The 21,167-nt window shown below is 32.6% G+C and overlaps 1 protein-coding gene across 1 annotated transcript in view; it reads left to right on the forward strand.

Annotated features, from left to right (window-relative positions):
- The first annotated feature begins 4,332 nt into the window (after positions 1–4,332).
- LOC140671460 (uncharacterized) overlaps positions 4,333–21,167 on the forward strand; it is a 37,191-nt gene continuing 20,356 nt past the window's right edge. The window contains exons 1-2 of the mRNA XM_072902770.1: positions 4,333–4,492; positions 5,237–5,716. Coding sequence (XP_072758871.1) covers positions 5,330–5,716 — 387 coding nt within the window. The 5' untranslated portion in view covers positions 4,333–4,492; positions 5,237–5,329. The remainder of the gene's footprint in view (positions 4,493–5,236; positions 5,717–21,167) is intronic.

Genomic DNA, 21,167 nt, shown 5'->3' on the forward strand with positions numbered 1-21,167 from the left:
CCTGCTAGTGTTGGAAAAGTAAACAATATATTAAAACTAATCTTTAGATGGCATATATGTATATTTTCCAATTCAATGAAAATATCTTTCCAATTTTACCTGCTTGTGTGAACTCTGTCTAGTAATTTACACAATAATTATGCGTTTAATTTTTCTTCGAATAGTTTATTGAGTTATAATGTCAATTAAAAGAGATATCTCGATATAAAATATGCATTTACGCTTTACAAAAAATTCATATTTGTGTACAATTGTTGTATGTAATGTATATAATTTTATAAAATATATAACTTTATTTTATCAGTAGTATTAATATCATATAAAATAAACAGATATTCAGATTTGGTTATCGAATGAAAGATTAGCAATACATATTATATATATATATATATATATATATATATATATATATATATATATATAAAATACAATACTATGAAAGAATATATTACTTTCGGAAAAAGAAATTCATTATTCGAGGCGATATAATTTTCAAAAATGTCTATTAAGTAAATAATATTAATTAAATGTTAATTAAATAAATAAAAGAATTTAGCAAAATATAATGAGTGATAATGAATTGATTTTTGGATTTATGATGATCAAAAAACTATTTCATTTTTTTGAGAACACTTATTGCTTAATTTTTCTGTAGGCCTCTGATAATTCATATATATATATAGTATTATAAACCTTTATTATTATAGTACTCTATAAGTTTTATAATATTATAATTTATATATAATATTATATTATTATATATAATATAATACAGTACATATATATATATATATATATTAATATGTAATATAATATTTATATATGATTTTATATTAATATATAATATAATATATATATCATATATGTATCATCATATGTTTATAATATTATAATATTATAAAGCTTTAACAAATGATATGCTATGATATAGGTATCAATCTTAAAATTGGTCTATCGATAAAATAAAAATTATATAAATTGATGCGTGATATTCGATTTCTAAAAAGCTGATACACAAAGACAATTGTTATTTATACGAATATCTTAATAGAAATCTCTTTACATTTTCTTTGCAATATTAAAACAGTAATCGCTGTCATATCATAAAATATTTGTGTATTCAATCGTCATAATAATTGATCTACGCTTTTAATGAATATTCCCGAGAATTTTAATTTTTTTTTTTTTTTTTTGAGCAATTATTAAATTGTTAGTCATTCTCAGAATAGATGGAACTTTTTTTAGTAGGAATTACATAAGTTTATATATAATAATTTGTTGATTACTTTTTTGAATGGTAGCTGTGACAATAATGTTACAATGTTTATGGGTATATTTTAGCAAGTTTGATATAAATCAAAATTTTCTTTTTGTGAAATATTAAAATTATCATTGCATATCAAAGTCGATATCTGGTTGACTTTACATCTCAAAAATATTTTTCTCGTTAATCAACGATAAGGATTATTGTTTATGTCTACATGTGACATATGTTACTATGCCGAAACATTAGTGAAAATTCCATACCGTGTGTCATTTCAAAATCTATTAGCCATTCTTCATCCGCTTGCTCATGCATATTCCACATTTGAGGATATGATTTATTTTTTTTTCGGGCAAATCGATAAGCTAGATTTAATAAGCATTCCATTATACAAATTTGACAAGCACAAGGAAATAAATTTTTTTCTTTCACCTCACGTAATAGAGTTAATAACTGTATTTCCTCCTTAAATGTGAAAACTTCGTTATTAATACCTACAGGTTTGTCATATTTGTATTGTCCTTTCTTAAATTTTTTATATTGATGAATTTCTTCTTCTAGTTCTTCGAGAGAAATAATATTGCGTTTTACATTCTTTACGCTTATACATTTATTTATAGGTTTTATTCCGCTTAGAAACATATCTACTGCTTTTTCAAACGCACACTTTTTTTTTAAATAGAATTCTAATTTATTCATGATGTCGAGTTTTCGTTGAAGAGTTATATATTCAATTCCGTACATTCTTGAGACATCCATTATATCTCTATATGAATGGAGATTGAAATTGAAAGCGAATGTTGCTATTTTGTCGAGCTTATTTTTCGATTCAAGATGTTTTTTAATTTTTTCTCTGGCTTTTGTAGACATCATAATAATCTGTGAAAGAAAGAAAATAAAAGTATGTTATATGATGGACAAAGAAATTGCGATATCGTGAAAATATCGTGAGAATCGTAACATAGTCCTCGTGATTTTCGTTTTGTGAGAAATATTTTTTTGTTCACGTTTATAGATATTCAAGAATTTACTTCAAATTATTACGAAACGATTTGTTTTAAATATATCGAACAATTATTCAGTATACAGACTTTAAAATATATTTGAATCTTCTACTAAAAAATCTTTAATTAAAAGATAATTATCGCAGAAGAAAGAATATAAGATAGTTTTTAAAACAAATTTAGATACCTGTTAAACAACACAGACTACGTACTTGGATTGTAAACAAACCGCGTTTGAAAGGCATCAACAAGCTGTCAAACTTTAGATTAACCCCCACACAGAGATTAACAGAGTCAGCAAAATGTATAGTATATGTTTTTAAATGGTGTTTTTCCTTGCACGTTTAAAGAAAACGTATTCTGTATCTTCATTGGCTACTGAATGGCCAATCATTTTAGCTTTTCGAATGTTCTCTTGTAAAGATTTTACTAAAGCTTATTAAAATTATTTTGATATTATAATATTCACAAAATAAAAATTCTATAGTTGATGATATTAACATTTTTATTCAAGAAATCATAGGAAGTACAGATATATTAATTAACTGAACACTTAATTTGAACAAGTGATAGAGATACATATTATTAATAAAAATATATTAATTAGATTTAATTTAATTTGGATTTTAGTTATTTAATATAATATTGAAAACAATATATAATTTATTGTGTTTATTCCTGATTAACGTGTTATATAACTCATTTTTTTTATATATTAAAATGAATGCTAATTAGTAGTAAATGAACGTGAAAAAGAATATATTGTAATAAAACGATACGATCAAGGTAATTTATACAATAAAATTACATTTAGATAAATATTATAATATTTCGTTAACGAGAATTTGTTGCTTTATGCTTATTCGATGTAACACAAAATAAAAAAATTGTCTTTGAGCAATATTCAAATTGAAATATTAATTGTGTACGTGTTAATTCGTTATGTAGATTGTTAAAAAGGATGAAGATATGACAGACAATTTGCAAGATTATCATTAAAAAGTATGTATGTAAAAAAACTTTGGAATCCGTACATAAATGAATTGTTATAACTTGCAACGAAATAATTTTATACATACATATGTATATATATAGACGGATAATTTATTGTTTATATTTTATAATTTTGAAGAAACGAAAAATTATGAACTCAAAAATTTGAGAAAAGAAATTTTCAGCGATTAATAAGGACGCGAAATATGCCGAAGGATTCTTCCTTTGGCGAAAGTCGCGGATCGATTGACGCATGAGCATTTAGGTGTCGTGGCGACGCCGTCGTCTCGCCTACGCACCCTCCGGCATAATTCACAGCGAGTATCCCAGAATTTTTTTTTTTATTGTGAAGATCGGAAGCGTAGTGCAGAGAAAGAGAAAGAAAGGCGTAGCGTAAATAAAGGGAAAGTAACAGAGGAGAGGAATAGAGCGCGGAGATAAGGGGATGAAAAGGGCGAAATGTAACTGAGAGGAGAGAAAGAAAGATAACACAGAATAATAAGGGAGAAAGAGAGAGAGAAGACGGTAATAATAAAGGGAAAGGGAGGTAGATGAATAAAAGGGAGGGGAAAGGGGATACGAAGTAGACAGAGAAAAAGATAGATATAGAAGCACCAGTGACGTAAATAATTTTCAAAAGACCCTTCTGTCCATAGAATATATCTTTCTACTATTTTCTTTGTATAAATTAATAATTTTATTTATGATACATATATTCGCATTACGGAAATAAAAGTTTACATTTTAGTGAAAAGAAAATTAATATAGTAATTCACTAAATCGAGAATATTTTATTAAACAGTTGCAAAAACTTTAGATTACATTATCAAATTTAAGGAGAAAATTATTTTTCTTTAATCCTACGTCTCAAATTCATATTTTATCGCATGTGTTTTAAAATAATAATTTTTTCACAGAGAGAAATACCTCTATGTTGACACCGGGCATCAAGGATACCGGGCTCTCCTTGCCTGACGCGCGACCCTGTACGTCACGCGTGCGTGGTAGGAGCGTAACGATCTCGGGAGAGAGAGAGAGAGAGAGATGGATAGAGATCTCTCGCTCATCGAGGGCAAGGGGCAACAGATGTCCTTCCCGTGCATGACGCACGCGGGGTGGTCGTGTCGTCCCTCCAGTCTCGCGTCTGGTGGTGTTTGTGCGCGTCGTGTCGCGGTGACGGACGGAGTAGTCGGCCCTCTCTTTCGTCCTCGCGAGGATCGTTGAACGACAGGTATGTATACTTGTCGATACACGCATTTCTCTGCCCGTCGTATTGTCCTGTCCGCGGGCGCGACACCGATCCTAACCTAACCTAATTTAATCTCGAAATTAGGCATCGTTTTAGCGCGAATCGTATCGCGTACTTTTCACTTTGCGCCGAAAGTTTTTCACGCGCGCGAGAAACGAGCGAGTTGTGCGTGGAATATTATCGAGGCATGTGTACTTGTTGTCGCGTGGGAGGTATATTTAGTATGTACGAGTCGATTTATTCGACAAAAACGCGCGTTTCGGCACTACGCCTGCAGCAGTGTTTCGAATCGTTTGGAAATAGGCTACCGCGGTGCAAAAACAACATCAATAAATCTCAATAGTCACTGTATTAAAAGCAGCAATAATGAAACATCAATGCATTATTTCCTCCCTTAGTAAACAGGTCTATATAATTCACGACGAAATTCGGAACAAAATTCTATAAAATAGTTGAAATAAAATAAAATACGTACATATACTAGGATGCGCGGCAAAAAGATAAATTAAAATATAAATAGATAAAAATATATAATTATAGATAAATTCCTGTCTTGAAATATTGTTAGTAATATATATAATTTTTTTATTAAATATTATATTGTATTAAATAATAAAGTATTAATATAAATATTACATATTAAATATGTAATATTTTAAAAAACGTACATATGTTAATATTTTAATAATTTGTGATAAGTAATATGTGAAAATATATATTTTTCAGACCCGTCTGGGAGAGAAATGTTTGCGTAAAATGACGTTGGACGCGTATCGCGTAACTTCCTCCCGACGAAGTGCATTCTCTGGTTAGCACGCTATGTGCGAGGTATCGAAAGGACAACGGAGAGCGTTTCGCGATCAGGATCCACCGCGAATATGCAACAAGAGCGCGGAAAATTTGCTGCGGGACGAACTCGAGTTCTCGCGCTCAACCCCAAGCTCGCCGACGACCCTCCAGCGTGCCGCCAGCCTCGAGAAATGCTTCAGCGAACCCGAGTTCTTCCAGAAGCAACGCGAGTTGCTCTTGAAGCACGAACAGCGGGCGAGGGAGAAGGGTAGCGAGGAAGGCGTTATCACCTCCGATCCCGCACGTGGTACGGACGACGGTTCCGGAAGTATGGCCGAAGTCGCGAGGAGCACTTCGGACGACCTTCTGAGAGAACTCTCCGCCAAAGTGCCTTCCCCCTGCAAGCAGGCGAATGAGGTATGTGAAAATTATACATTAGATGACTCACATATCGATTATACTGATTATTTAAAAATGTCAACGTAATCCTGAGAACCCTTAAGATAAAGAGAGAGAGAAATAATTAAAAAGAGATTAATTAAAAAGCATTATTTAGTAAGTTCTTTTTTTATATAATATACTTTGTAAAATTACATTATTATAGTATTATTTAATATTATATTAATTGAAAAAAAATAAGATAAATTATTCGTTTTAGTAGAAAATAATCAGAATGATCGGATTTTATGTGATTCGTTCTATATTTAGGTACTCGCCATCTTTTTTGATTAAGATATCTATTTTGAAAATATTGGATCATAAGATTAAGAAATACAATGTAGAACATCGATTAGGTCACATTTATTTCCGATTTTCTTGATCCATTTATTAATATCGACAAGAGAGTGTTGTGATAAAATAGGTAGCTAAAAATATATCGTATATCTATCCAAGGATATATATGATGATATTTAAAGAGTTGGATATCTCGAGGGTGACTATTTTCAACGAGAAATCAATTAAACAATTTTACGCAAGTTTTTTTACGTATTATTAAATATTCCAATTTATTTACAATTTATGCATTTATTAGACACGTCTATTTAATGCTTTTATGACTTGTTTAACTCGTTTTTCCGTGCACAGAGAAACTAACATTATCGACTACGAACAGGAGCAGTGATATATCACGTAACTATCGCATTGCGATAATAAAAATGCGGATGAAGTCGCGAGCGCGTGAGTCAGGAGTGATCTCTTTTTTTTTTTTTTTTTTTTTTTTGCGCAAAACTGATTATGAGAAAGCAAAGACCTCCCATTACCATTAGATTTACCGGGAAAAAAAATTAATTTTTCTGAAAACGATCTCGCGCAATGGACGGAAAAATCTTGCGGAAATTAAGCTGATCATAACTCTATTTTCTGTAAAATTCTTAATTTTTAATACCAGAGCACCAATCAAATTCCGTAGTATTAAAAATAAAAGAAACTTTACCAAAAATGAAATTAATTAGTTTGGTCTCTGACAACGAGACTTATGTATCGGCTTCCCTATAGCTATCGCTGCCAGCGCGGCGTCTGGCCGCAACGGTATTTCTCAGGTGATGATTGTGCACAGGTGTACTATCGACTCGCGTACGTCGCAAGAATTCCGTCGAAGTATCGGAAGAAGCGTTATACGCCTCGATGAAGAAACAGTAAGCTCATTCGTGCGGAATCGTGTCTGTTGTTGGATAGATCGCTTTTGTCGTTGTCGATGAAATTCCGCACTCAAGCACGTTTTTCGACGTCGACGTGACAATAGTGACACTGTTTTGTGCGCGCTTTATTTTTCCCAAGGTTTAAAATTTCCGTGTTCCATTAGGATAATCTGGAAAAGACTACATAAGAAATATAGAAATGATATCTTGTTTTTTCACTCATCTTATTGGAACTCGAAGATCTATAAAGTGAAATTGAAAACCAGTGCAGGTATTCTTCGTTTAATTTAATAACAAATAATCTTAAATATTTTAGGATTAAACTAAATTGATTTACAACAATATTTAACATCGTTAAATAAATGTTGACATCGAAAAAAATGTTTTCAAAGAGAGAAAGAAAGAGAGATTGAGTTGGTGCTATTTTTATTACGCAACTGCGTGTACATTGCATAAATTGTGCTCTTTTTTGCAGAATGTTATTAAATATATCTGCTATGTGTAATAAAAGAGAAATGAAAGCAATAATGCTTTAGAATTTATATAAGCTTTTAGTCGGTGGTGCACAGCATATTTAATAACCAGCATAAAATTTTGTTTATTTATGTTAATGGAATTCTCCGTATGCCTAGCGATAAAGTTGCGTAAATAGATTCTAGCACTCGCACTACTTGATATGCATACGCTTACTATCCTTGAAAGGCTTAAGGAACCGTTTTATGGCTCTTCTTCACTTTCTTATACTCTCATCAATTTTTATATATCTCGTTCACACATGACTCGATTTGTCGGGTTTTAGCAACTGTATGTCCTTCACGGTTGTGGTCTAATTTTATAAAGCTATGCTAAAAGTGGAACTAGGTAGTAAATATAATACATGTGATGCAAAACGCAACTAATTAAATTTCACTTGATTGGTTTTAAAAGTGGAACATAAATAAATTTGATCTATATAATAAATTAGAAAGAAAAAATATGCGAAATAATAACCTATTTTTATATATATATATATATATATATATATATATTACATAAAGGGAAAACAAATAAAAGTTTATTAAAATTAAATACATTACATTGAGAAATTTAAGAACACATTTGAAAATATTACAAAAAGCATGTAAGAAAATTATAATTTTTTATATCACTGTATACAATTAAAATATTTAATATTATAATTATATTTGTGTGTAAATACTTTTTATTAACATAAAATATAGAGAAAAATTAAAAAAAATTTTACATAGATTTATAGCTTTTCAAAAGTTATTAAAAGTCCCATGAGATTTGAAAAATTATTTATAAATTGTAAGTAATTTCTCACTTTTAATTTAGTGTCGAGAAATTTTCTCGTTTCAATTTGAGAGAAGGACGAGTGAGAACGTAGCAAGCTGCACATGACAGATGCGTCGTTTCTGAAATTCTCAGAAGTGTCGCATTAGTGACAGGCAAGGTGATAGCAGGACCTGCGGGGCTCCGAGATGAATTAGGTTCGGGCCTGGAGGGAGGATACGGGCCCGGACGGCAGGTTCCTTTTCATCGGATTGCCTGCCTTTGTGCGGAATTCAGATTAAGCGGCATTCACAAAGACGTGATATTACACTTTAATCTTGATCCTCTTTATATCAATAAAGCGTCGGTTTCAAGTACTTTAAATTGAAAATTTTTGAGATGTTTCTAAAAAAAAAACTTTAAAAAAATTTTATTTGAAAGAAACGATGAAAGAACCATTTCTTTTTCCTTTCGTACTTTTCATCTGTCATTGTCATTTTTTACGTCATCGCGCTTCTGACATTTCATTTCGCGCGTTTATAAAAATCTGACATTTGAAATTACCTATATTTCAAGATAAAATGTCATTTACTTTTCGCTAATAGTTGGATTAATAAATGATACTCGATAATGCTAAATAACAGAAATAGCTTTTTTTATGATTATTCTCGCAATTATTTAAAAAAAAAAACGCGAACGATTTATCTAGTTCAATTGAAATTAATTTTCTATTTGTCTCGATACGTATGCAAATGTTGCAAAATGAGCAGGCGCAATTTCGCGGAAGACGCAACGCGTTGCAACTGTATGCTTTATCGCGGTTTTTCGCGTTGTCATAAGGATAGACTCTCGTACTCGTGGCGAATGAGGTAAGTCAAGATTTAGCTGGGATGTTTACTCGAAATACATTGGTTACGTGGTTGCGCGGGGGTCGTCGACCGGTAGCTAGCAGTGTTATGATATTGACGAGAGAGAGCCGCTATTTCGGGGGACGACGATTAATTGCCGAGGCGAGGAGAAGCCGAGGTTCAGGAATGCCGCTGATAAATATTCTATCGATCCTTCACGAAATTATCGCTTCGTCGAGATTGCTCGGTAATAGCCTGTCTAAATCCGATCGAATCTGCGTCTAGGTCTAGATGAACCTCGGATGAGCTTTCGTTTCAAAGTCATATATATATCCTGTCTGTTACTTGTTTTATATAAATACTTTCTCTTTCTGTGATTTCGAAAACTTCATTATCTTCTTTGAAAAAGTGTTCTTTAGTATATTTTAATTTTATCCTTTTTCTTTTAATTTATACAATAAAGTTTTTTAGCTGTATATTATGTAAATACAAAGAATTAAAAAACTACTTCATAAAAATTTCATGAATAAAGAATCGACTGAATCTCTTTCTTACTCTTTTACAGAGTAATAAAAAATTTAATATATATCTATAAAATATAAATTGCTTTAAAAAAGAATGAAGAAATTTAGTAAAATTTATTTCCATTCGTCAACTATATAATAAAACAAATTTATGTTTCATGTTATACATTATATAAAATATACATTTTTTATCAATTTATATAGAATAACAAAAATTTAATCAATTTTTTTTTAATTTTCTTTATGAAAATATTTGTAAAAAACAGTTATAATTTTTTATATTTATATACTTGCATATCTAAAATTTAACTCTATTGTAGCACGTTTCAGAATACAATAATAATTAATTTTAATAGTTTATAGTTTTTAAAATATATAAAACAAAAATCTTTCAAACGTCAAGACATCCGCGTTAGCGAGGCGGCGCAGATTGCCTGGTCCAACCAACCAGGCGCGTTGCATCCCCACGATGCATCTCGTTTTCGGTGTGAAAGCAGCTTATTAAGATTGGCTGCAGCATGGTCTCATACACGGCGTCGTCTCTCGCCAGTCCGATGTTTACTCTTGTGGTTTAAACATTTTTCGTCGCGCGCTCCGTACTACGTCTTGTCGTCCTCGTTCTTTGACTCCCTTGCCCCGAGTGCAACAGTATTGTCCATTACCATCGTGAATCTCATCGGTCGTGGAGAGCGTAAAGTGAGTGTTTCGCAGTTTAATGACCATAGGATACAGACTTCGGTTCGTAAAACCGAGATTCCGGTTCGCTGTTTCTGATCCTTTCGCGCTGCGCTCCAAAGCGTTCGCGATTAAATCGCCCGTGGTTTGTGAAGGGATTCGGATGCACGATGTTGAAAGTAACGGTCGATGATGAAGATATTTATTATATTTCGAGGTTTCGTGAACCAATATTCGACAAATATTATATATTATATAACAAATATTCTCTCGAAGATGAAATGTGTGGAAAAAAGTTACATTAATTTATATCGAAACTTTATTTCACATATATTTACCTAATACAAGTAGAAAATTTTATTTTCCTTTACGCAATCGTCTTTCGATAAATGATCAGAAAAAATACTGTGATATACATATTTTAATTTTTAATTTTAACATCTACTGCCACATGTTGCACATGTATTACAAAGCGGATGTGTTACACAAATTGTGACATCGTGTAGGGAGGTGAAAATGCTTGCTAAAGAAATTATCGATTCCAAATTAATGAAATATGTTTGTTAAGTCTATTATTCAAATGTTATACAATTTATATTTTTGGAAAATTACATTTTTTAACTGAAAAGATACATATTTCATAATATTGTCCGAATATTTTTATCTTTTAGCTGTTTTTTTTTGTTGAATTTGGATTTCCCGTTAAATAAATTAATTTTTTATTTTTATGAAACCACGATTGAGTTCATATATTGGTAAATGTTGCAACAACGCAGCCGCATCGGCAAAAATACATCACACTTTTTCAGTATATATATACTGAAAAAGTGTGGTACATATATTGTATATATATATGGTATATTTATTAAACGATCGTATGCGAGCTGCAGTAACGTTTTTGGGGTTCTGAACATTGGACCGAATAAATTAAGAACAGGATTTGAATACTTTAAATTGAATACATATTTGATACCATCAATTAAACGTTTTTCGATTTTATGACAAAATTTTTATTAAATATTTTCTCTTAATTTAAAATATTAATTTTTGAATACAATAATAAAAAACATAAAAATAAAAATAAAACTGCATTATATTCGATAATCGATTAAATCTGTATATTTGTGTGTGTATGCGAACTATGATTATGTTATGAAGGAATTTTAAAAATTCAGAATATTTACTATCGGTCAAGATAATCGAGTCTCGTCTGTGATAACAAACCCGCATTCACATTTGATATCTGTGCATATCTCCAACCACGACCTTGGAATTTCGTCTTCCTTTCACGCCGCCCACGTCGTCGCGACGCTGGCACGCGTGTAATATATAACGGGTGTAAATACGCGAGCCGTGGATTGCGACTTTACGCGAATGAGACGACAAACACAGAGCGTCATCGGGAATGATTATGTAACGGGGAAACGCGTTCCTTTGCGACACGCCACGCCCGCATGTGCGTATGAGTGCGTGCTGTGTCGCAAAATAGAGACCTCTGCAATATTTCGTAATCGGCAAACGTTGTGCGAACGATGCAGTTTTTCGCAATCGTATGAGATTCTGCTTCGTCGAAAAAAATCTGCGTTTTGAATTTTTAATTTTAAAAAAGATTATACATGTATAGGCAAAAAAAAATTAAGAACACTATAGTTTACGCAGATAATAAATTTAAAAAATCATCTTACTGTTACAAAAGATAAGTAGTACGTCAATTTAAACTGATTTTAGCTGCAAAATAAAACACACAATTTTCATGAAAAAAATAAAAAATATTTTTACGATTGTATATCGTATTATAGTACAATGTGAAAATCTGTTTTGCGTTAGTTTTCACGAAGAATAGCAAAATTGCAGCTTATATTTATTTTTTTATTAAAATTTTTTACTCGCTATGCAAGCGTTCTCCGAATCGCGAATCTTTTTACATCGAATAATTAATGTGAGATAACGCTTATCGATGAAGCAACGCTGGCCGTGTGTACCTTATAACTGTATATTATATTTACCAGGTGGGCAGCCAACTGTTAACGGAGTCAGTAATGATAATCAGCATGAAATTAATTTAAAATCTAATTATATTTATATTCGAGTAAAGGAAATAATTCGTAGGAAATAGTATAATTTAGGTGACATGCAAAATGATAAAAATTTAAATGTTTAATTGCTATAATATTGCAATTTATATACAAGTATTCCGTAGAAAGGTTACTTGACTATAGCATAAAATTAATAAACACTATAATAAAAACTAATAAAGCTATGCATGTACAATAATTAAGTGCGCAATTCCTTTGGAGAAAGTTGTACGCGTTTCGGCCTTTCGCACTTTTTATAAATTTCACATAATCGATCGGTTTTGCAATTAACTGCCGATTTAGATAAATAATAGATAATAAATTGGCGTGCAACGCGATGCAGTTGTCGAGATGCAATTGCGTCTCATACACTTTTGTGGCGGCGGGACAGACTACCGGTCTTGCAACATTAATTAACTGCAAACTGGTTGTGCACCGTGTTCGGAAACTAGTTTCCGTATGGTAGGGATTCTTTATACAGGGTGTGAAATCATTTCCGCCGCAACACGCAAAGCTGTGACATGAATTAAAGACTTTCCATTAAATTGGCGATATCAGCTAATTAACGTCTAATAGATTATTTCCTCTTCTTCCTCCTCTTTCTCTCTCTCTCTCCCTCCCCCCCTCTCTCTCTCTCTCTCTCTCTCTCTCTCTCTCTCTCTCTCTCTCTCTCTCTAGACTAATTAAAAGAAGGGGTACCTCAATGAAGACGGGTCTTAAAGACACCCGAATCAAATATACCGTCGCGATTGTTCCGTGAACAGCCCTTCTATCCCTCGGAAATTATACGCGTTTATGAGTCTGAATCCGCTCTCGTGAAAATTGCACTTGTGCCATTGTTCTGATTCCTTGACGCAGACGATGACGCTGAAGAAATTGAGCTGCCACTTTTTTTAATACACGAGTTTTCTTGACTCTTGTGTCTAAAAGAAAAGTGAGCTGACTTCTTAAAAAACTGCCCATCGCTTTTCTTCCTACGGAAATATCGACCCATACGAGGCGGATACAAGTACAAACTAAATGCAAATGAATTCGGCGATTTTTTAAATATGCAATTTCCAAACTTGTAGTTCTCTCGAGAGGTAGTCAGTTACCGATCGTTTCCTCCGTAATTACAAGATGCATATTAAAGTGAAAGACTGTCCTCCTCGTAGAAGTTTGTCGACCTTTTCATTTTACCATAAAAAAAGAAAAGAAAAAGAATCCACGTATTGTATTACTTAAATACGAACGCAGAAATACTCGATGTGCGTGTAACAATTAGTAAATGACAATTTTGTAGTCACGAGATGTATTTGCGTTAAGATAAAACAAAAATATGATCGATTTTCTTTCCTCGGAAAGATTGTTTTGAAGAATGAAAACATATTTATCGACACGAGTGCAGAAATATGTTATTATCGAATGCGCAATTTCAATACCCTCGCGTAAAAGACGATTCGCATTCACGAGAGAGATATGTGCGTATTAAAGTGAAAGATCACGTCGATCTGCATCACTACGCGCGCTGAGATTCTGATCGTATATTTTGCCTCGCGCGTGATGCGGTTTTACTTTCTAACGATTGGATATATATCGATCGATTCCGTACGCGCGTCATTGACCGCGAATGCGTGTACCTCTATTTTTCTCTCTCTGTTATTTTTGCTTGCCGAAGATAATGATTTGGATTATTGCGCTAACGACAGATGACAAGTGGAGAAACTTGATTAGAGAGAAAAAAGAAATTAATCTTTAGAATTAATCTATACTTCACGCTATTATGTTTTCTTCTTTTTGTTACGGCGCGAAGATTTTTAGTGATCTCTGCAGTGAAATATGTATTTATTCTGTCGTTATAGAGAAATCAGTAATCATCGTCCACGGCGTCGTTTCAATTATTATCGTGCCGATTGTACTTAAATACGGTATTCGTGACTGGTGTTGATTAGAGATCAGTACCATCCTTCTCATGTCGCGCTAGCGAAACGACACTGTGATCTGTCAGAGACTGACGCTTTCTAGAAGCGGTCACGATGTATTATCAAGCGGAATCGATTAAATCGCCTCTTTGCGTGTGCACGCCCGTTACGAGGAGACGGTAAAAGTGTCTCGCGTAGATCGTATCGGGTACCATAACGTCGTGGATGCGCGATTTCTATGGGAAAGTCGTCGAAATTTTGCACATTGCGGAACATTTCGCGCCACGTCAATCACTTTATTCAACATCCGTGGAAAAAAGAGTAACGATTCCAAATGTATATTTGGACAAATATATATATTTTTTTTTTTTTTTTTTTTTTTTTTTCGTATTGGGAGAAGAATTCGAGAGGAAAGTATCCCCCGGGGCATCTCGAGTGCCAATTTGTCGCGAATTATATGGCTTCGCGTCTCGCTGATATAAACACCTTACTTTTCTCGACTAATCGTGTGTTAACACTTTTTCACTGCAGCCGATTATGGTATCGTCGGAACACGCAAAGATCGAGCTGCGAAGCGTAGCGAGAGCAGATGTGTCCCTCTTCCTCCTTCTCCCCCTTGCTCCGTCTCTCTCTATACGATAGAATATTGCGGGCGATCCTGTCGGACCGGTACTTTTTGTTTTACATAATCCTCTCCCGTGGTGAAACTGTATAGTTCGCACAGGATCGCGTTCGCCAGGTGTTCGGTTTCTGATCCGAACGCGCTCTCGGATCTCTGTGCCGATTCAGTGGATACGGACACGACGGTTCGTCGTGTTGACTAAATGTGAGATTGAATTTATTAGCCGATTACGGACGTTTTAGGCTTTTCATGTAGGAAGTATGCAGAGTCCGGAATTTTCTTTCGTCGATAATTCGTGACAAATTTTTCACTCTCGATGTTGAATATCTCAGGTAAATTAATAAAAAAAATAAAAAGGCTTCAAATCAAGTGAAAATAATTTCTTACTAATTTTAATTTTGAATCGTTTGTAATATAAAGCAGCGTCTCGATGCCTATAACGCACGATGAGCATTCTTTTCACAAGGAAATAGTCTTACTGGGAGTTTTAGAATTCTACGATTGAAATGCTGTACTTCGCGGCATATATTACAGTCCAATGATGGATTTGTCGCAACACGGAAGAAAGACACGTGCTAATTTCACGGACACTAGCGTGGAACGACTGTAATTTGATGGCACTTTAATGACTCGATCGCTGCCGCATTGATAGGTGCTTCGCTAGCAGAATAACCGTGCATTAACACTCTCTGTAATAGTGACGTCTACGGTTCACTCGGACATGTAAAAAGAAAAGTAAACAATAGTATTGCGATACATTCCGCAGAAATGTTACGAAAGTCATGGAAGTAAAGTTTTAAATTTTTAGTTTACAATTTTTTTACGAAACATTATAACAGAAAAAAAATTTCTTTTCTCTCTCTCTCTCAATTTTTATGTAATTTTATTTTTACTTGAATACATATATAAATTTAATCGTCGTCAAAGAAAAAGAAAAATACACAAAATCGAGCCATTTTTAACAAAATTATTATATCTCTACTAAATCAAATATATAAAAAATAATATCTGTGTAAATGTCAAAATTTTGCCAAAAATTTAAATAATCGAGACTCTATGAAGCCATACAATATGGGAAGTAATTTTATTAATAACAGATATACACAAACGAGAGAGTGAGAGTCTTGTAATGCCCCTCGCCGCATTCTAACATTAACCACAGAATAACAGACAAATTACCGTTTTATGATGTGGAGTAATTGAATGTCACGAAGAAAATTCGCGATTATTAAATTTTCTTGCTCACGGAAGCAATTTTTTTTTTTTTTTACATAAGACACATCCGCATAATTAGAACTGCTGCTTCGCCGAAGAAAGTGAGAGTCTTTCTCTCCTTGAGATTATTTACACTTCGCTATTGTCTGTCCACGACAATTAAACACCAGAGATGGCAGAAGCTCTAAGACTGTCTCCTGATGTTTTACTTTCTAGACGATAGCGCGTACTACGATTATTATCTTTGCCGAATGGAAACTTCATGGCGCGTTAACGCGAAAAATTCGTTCTACGTGGAAAAATTCGTCGCGCCTGTCGAGCAGCGAACAGTTCATGCTAATTTTCATAAATTTTCATAAAATCATGCGTTGTCGTATCGAAGAGCGATCGCGATTGAAATTTTCACGCGTCCCCGAATGCACAGAAAATGTTGCTCTTCTTCGTCCGTAGAGAAAATTTATATTAAAAAAAAACATATGCAAATATTAAAAATTTTAATTCAAACTCGAACAAGCAATTTTCTTTTAATGAAATTTTCTACACACTAATCACAAAATGGTATGTATATTAGTAACTAAACACTCTACATAAATATCTTAATCTGTGATTAAAAAGGAGGACAGGAAATAAAACACCGCGATTGAATTGAATTGAATTGTTCCGGTAATAAATAATATTTCTTGCCGAAGGAGAAAGAGGAAAGAATTATTGCGCATATAAGAATTTATTTTCTATCAATAAAAGTTTTACGCGACGATTTATGGTTGTAGTAACGTGACTTTTACAGTTTAACCTTGTACATTAGCGAAACGCGTCACGCGTTAACGACGCGAAAATAGAACGTAATTTATAACGCGGTCCGAATAGGAGGATTTCTCGTTTGTCGACGGATTAACCGTGTATGAACTATCTCTGAAACGAGCACTTTAAGCGCGTGTAAAAGACGACGAGAATCGTCGATAATTAGAGTGATCGATGTGCCATAATTTACAACTGGTCGGCGGACACTTTATTTCGATTCTGCAGATACCATGTCGTTATAAATCACACGCAAACTTTCTCATTAGCGTTAAAAGCTAGGAGAGTATGTTATCTTATCTGACAATTTCGTAAGAAAATGTGGAAAATAATGGAAGAGGAAAGGGTAGAATAAAACGCTGATATGAACAATCATTCCTTTGATTATATAATTAATTTAATGCTAATTTATTTTTATTATGTATTAGAGCAGATTATTTTTTTCGAACTTTGTTAATTAATACAAAAAAAAAAAAACAAGGAAAATATTCTTTATCTTGTTCAATAGTATCACAATAAAATCTTACGGTAAAAAAAACTAGATTTTTTCCCCTCACATTATTATATGTATATTAAATTGACTTTGTAGAAGGATGACTAAACGTCCTCTTTCTTTTTGAATGGAGAATAGAGGTCTGCCATTGAAAATACGTGTACACATTTATCCAAATTCCTCACAGCCTTTTCGCGAGGTACAGATGAACGGGAACGTATGTATACATTCGGTTTCGCTTTTCCCGATTCTCAGAGAGGCGAGAAAACAAAGCCACACACCGGAGAGCGACGCACTCGCTTTCTAAACGGTCGAATGCGTCGCGGCAACGTATACGCGATGAGAGTACGCATGTTCAATCGACTGAAGAATCGTCGTCGCGAAGAGAGAAAAAATGTCCTCTAAACCGCTGCCATTCGTCCATATATTCTAACTCTGCCAATTTGCATATTACATTGTCGCGTAATGGCGCATTATTCTCTGTGCACTTAGAAAAAAATTGCAAAAGCTAATCAGTATATTTTTATTCGAAATTCTATTTCTTTCTTAATCGTCAGTATTATATGTATAATATTTAATAATTTGTTATTTTTTTTTAATTTTTTAAATGTTTTATACATATATATAAACATAAACATAAACATATAAATATAAATATCTATAGATACAAATATATACATACATAAACTATATAATTTATATCTAATTCCTTGAAACCAAACCTGTCAATCTATTTTTATCCAGAATTTTAAGTTAAAATCAAAATCCAAATTAAAATCAGAAAATACAATTAAACTTAAATTAAACTTAAATTTAAAATTAAAAACAAACTTAAAAACAAAATCAAAATTAAAATTAAAATTCGAATTCTCAATTCAAAATCATAATTCCAAATTCTAAATTCCAGAATCCAAAATCCAAATTCGAAAAACCGAAAATTTACAACCTCAAAGTACAACATTTCCACTGCAGACTTTTAAAATTCAAACCTCAAATTTTTAAGCTCAAAAATTCGAAAATCCAATCCTTCAAATTAAATTAAATTAAATTAACTTACTTAAAATTTAAAATCTAAACCTTCAAATTCAAAATTAAAATCAAGATCAAGATCAAAATAAAAAAATGCACAGTCCCAACTGAATTTTTGAATTCAACTTTTCCCACTTTACTTTCATTTAATCTTCTCCTTTTCTATTTTTTCTTTCTCTCTTTATTCTTTTCATTACCTCTATTTCTCTACCATCATCATTTAGCAATTCTTCTATAATTTATGTCATTATAACTATAATATATATATGTTTATAGAGTATATAATTAAGATTGTAATTATTAAAAACATATAATTAAGAATAAATGAGAAACATAATTAAGAATATAATTATATATAATGTATAATTAAGAAATTTATGATTATATTTATAATAATAATGATATAAATTGTTGAGTAATATATAAATGAAATGAATATAATTTAGTTGCAGTACGTTTTTTTTATACTGATTTGCACACACACATACATACACAAATTTAATTGTGTATATATATCTTGCTAATGCGTATTTTCTCTCCAGCTTCTATTAACCATGTATTAATTTTACATTGTACGTTAAGTACGTCATTGTGCAACTGATGGCTCGCTATTAGCGCAATTCTCAAGATCATTTCATCGACGGTCACGTTCGTTCTGCATGTGGACATACGGTCGAGATAAACGGTCAGCGTAAATGAGATATGCAGTAGCGCATGTCCAATTTCTAAAATGCCGTGAATTATGGAGTCACGTAAGGGAAAGGCGCGGTGGATTGTAAGGCGACAGAAATTCGCTGTTCAATTGCCTCGCTGGAAAACATAGAATCTTCTCGTCGATTAGTCTCGATCTCTCGTGCGATTCGTTTCGCGCGTTTTCTCACACAGCGTAGATACATAATATAATATATTTTAAAATATGCGATAAACTTATTTACCTAATTTTTAACGGAGGATATGAAACTCACGAATCGGACATGGTAAAATTTATTACAGACAACTGTCTTCAAGGCTTTTGAAGCATCAAAGTTTGAGATAAAATGCTCTCTGTGTGTACTGTGCAAATATTATATTCGTTTCAAGGATAAATGAAACAGTTTGTGCACAGATAACATTGAACCATTTAGGAATAAAAACTAAATGATATGATTATGGCATTAAATAATGTCAACGCAAATTTATTACACTCTGAAGGATTCGAATCAAAATAATTCTCTCGTAAAATGCAACTTTTCTCTTTCGTCAGCATATTAATGCAAGTAAAAGTGAAAAAATTTTTTTTTTAAATTTGCAAATTAATTTTCTCATGATTTCTCCTCTATTTCTGGGAGATAGAGCTTGATATTTAAATAAAGACCCTTTCCAAGTTTCATGCGCGTTGACGATGATTTGATTAAATACTCCAAGTACTTGCTTGTGAACAAAAATCAATCGATTCTGTGAGATCACCGGGAATTTATCGACGTCTTAATGCAGCCATCAGTTGTTACACTCCGGGAGATGCACCGCGACTTTTCAATTAACCGCAATTTCCAACTTTCGAGAACTCCGCTGGCGGCTTTTCTCAATCATCGCTGCTGCACTTGCCGCGAGACTGCATCATAAATATAATGCACCGTTGAACTTTACACTCGGCTAGACTTGATTCTGCGTCCGCAAAAATATCATCGTAATGCATAATAAAATTTGAAACGTTAAATGCTGTAGAGAGCAAGGAATCGAATTAAAATAAAATAAAATAAAATAAATACAATTCAATAAACTTAGATATAAAGACTATTTGGTATAGAAATTTATGTAAAATTTAACATTAAGATTAAGGAACGTGTTTCGGGCTCTTGTTTTGAATCTTCTTCAACACAAATATAAAAACGTGATAAAAAGTCGTAAATATAAAAGTACAAAATTTTTTATTTTTTTTTATTTTTATTTAATTTTTTTTTATTTTTATTTAATTTTTTTTTATTTTTATTTAATTTTTTTTTATTTTTTTTATAGTGTATATTTGTTTTACTTAATTGTTGTCCTATTTTATCTTGATTTGATTCCTTGCTCTCTACAGAGCATTTAACGTTTCAAATTTTATTATTTTTAATAAAATTTAAGTCCTTCGTATCTCTCCTCTCTCTCTCTCTCTCTCTCTCTCTCTCTCTCTCTCTCTCTCTCTCTTTCTCTCTCTTTTTGCTCATAGACAAACAATAATTTTGTAATTAGTATCACGTTTAATATTCACGTTTGAGTTACTTTTATTATCTATGTGTAATTAAATGGCTTCAATTGCAAAAACAATCTCGCTCATGTTTTTTCAGATGAGATGTGAAAAGTGTTCGAGAAAAAGTGTTCTTATAAAATGATGTATTATTACAAATCATCATAATATATGCTTTGCGACAGAAGCGTAGCGCCTGCTATCGATAGTGCTTTCAATATTGGCATAGGAAAAAGTTCTATCAATCGGACTCGTCCGAACTTGCCAATCGAGACTTGGTGGTCTCTGCTACCGATTACGAGAGAGTGAAAGTGTGCGTCAGCCAGTGTGATACAGGTTCTTTCGATGGGAAGCACGTTTTCTCGGCTCAGATTCAGTCGCACGCACAATCCCGACGAATCCCGATCGTGTCTTTCTCCTCCTTTTCTCTTTTTCTTGTTTGTTCTTGACTTTGACATGTATTTGTACGAGAAGCATTAAATCATCCGCGAGATCGATAACGATCGACGTTATTAAGAGAAATAGAGCGATTTATTGCTCAAGTTGGTGATTTGGATCTTGTTACAGTGC

The sequence above is a fragment of the Anoplolepis gracilipes genome, chromosome 11 (genome assembly GCF_047496725.1).
Source record: "Anoplolepis gracilipes chromosome 11, ASM4749672v1, whole genome shotgun sequence".
Lineage (NCBI taxonomy): Eukaryota > Metazoa > Arthropoda > Insecta > Hymenoptera > Formicidae > Anoplolepis > Anoplolepis gracilipes.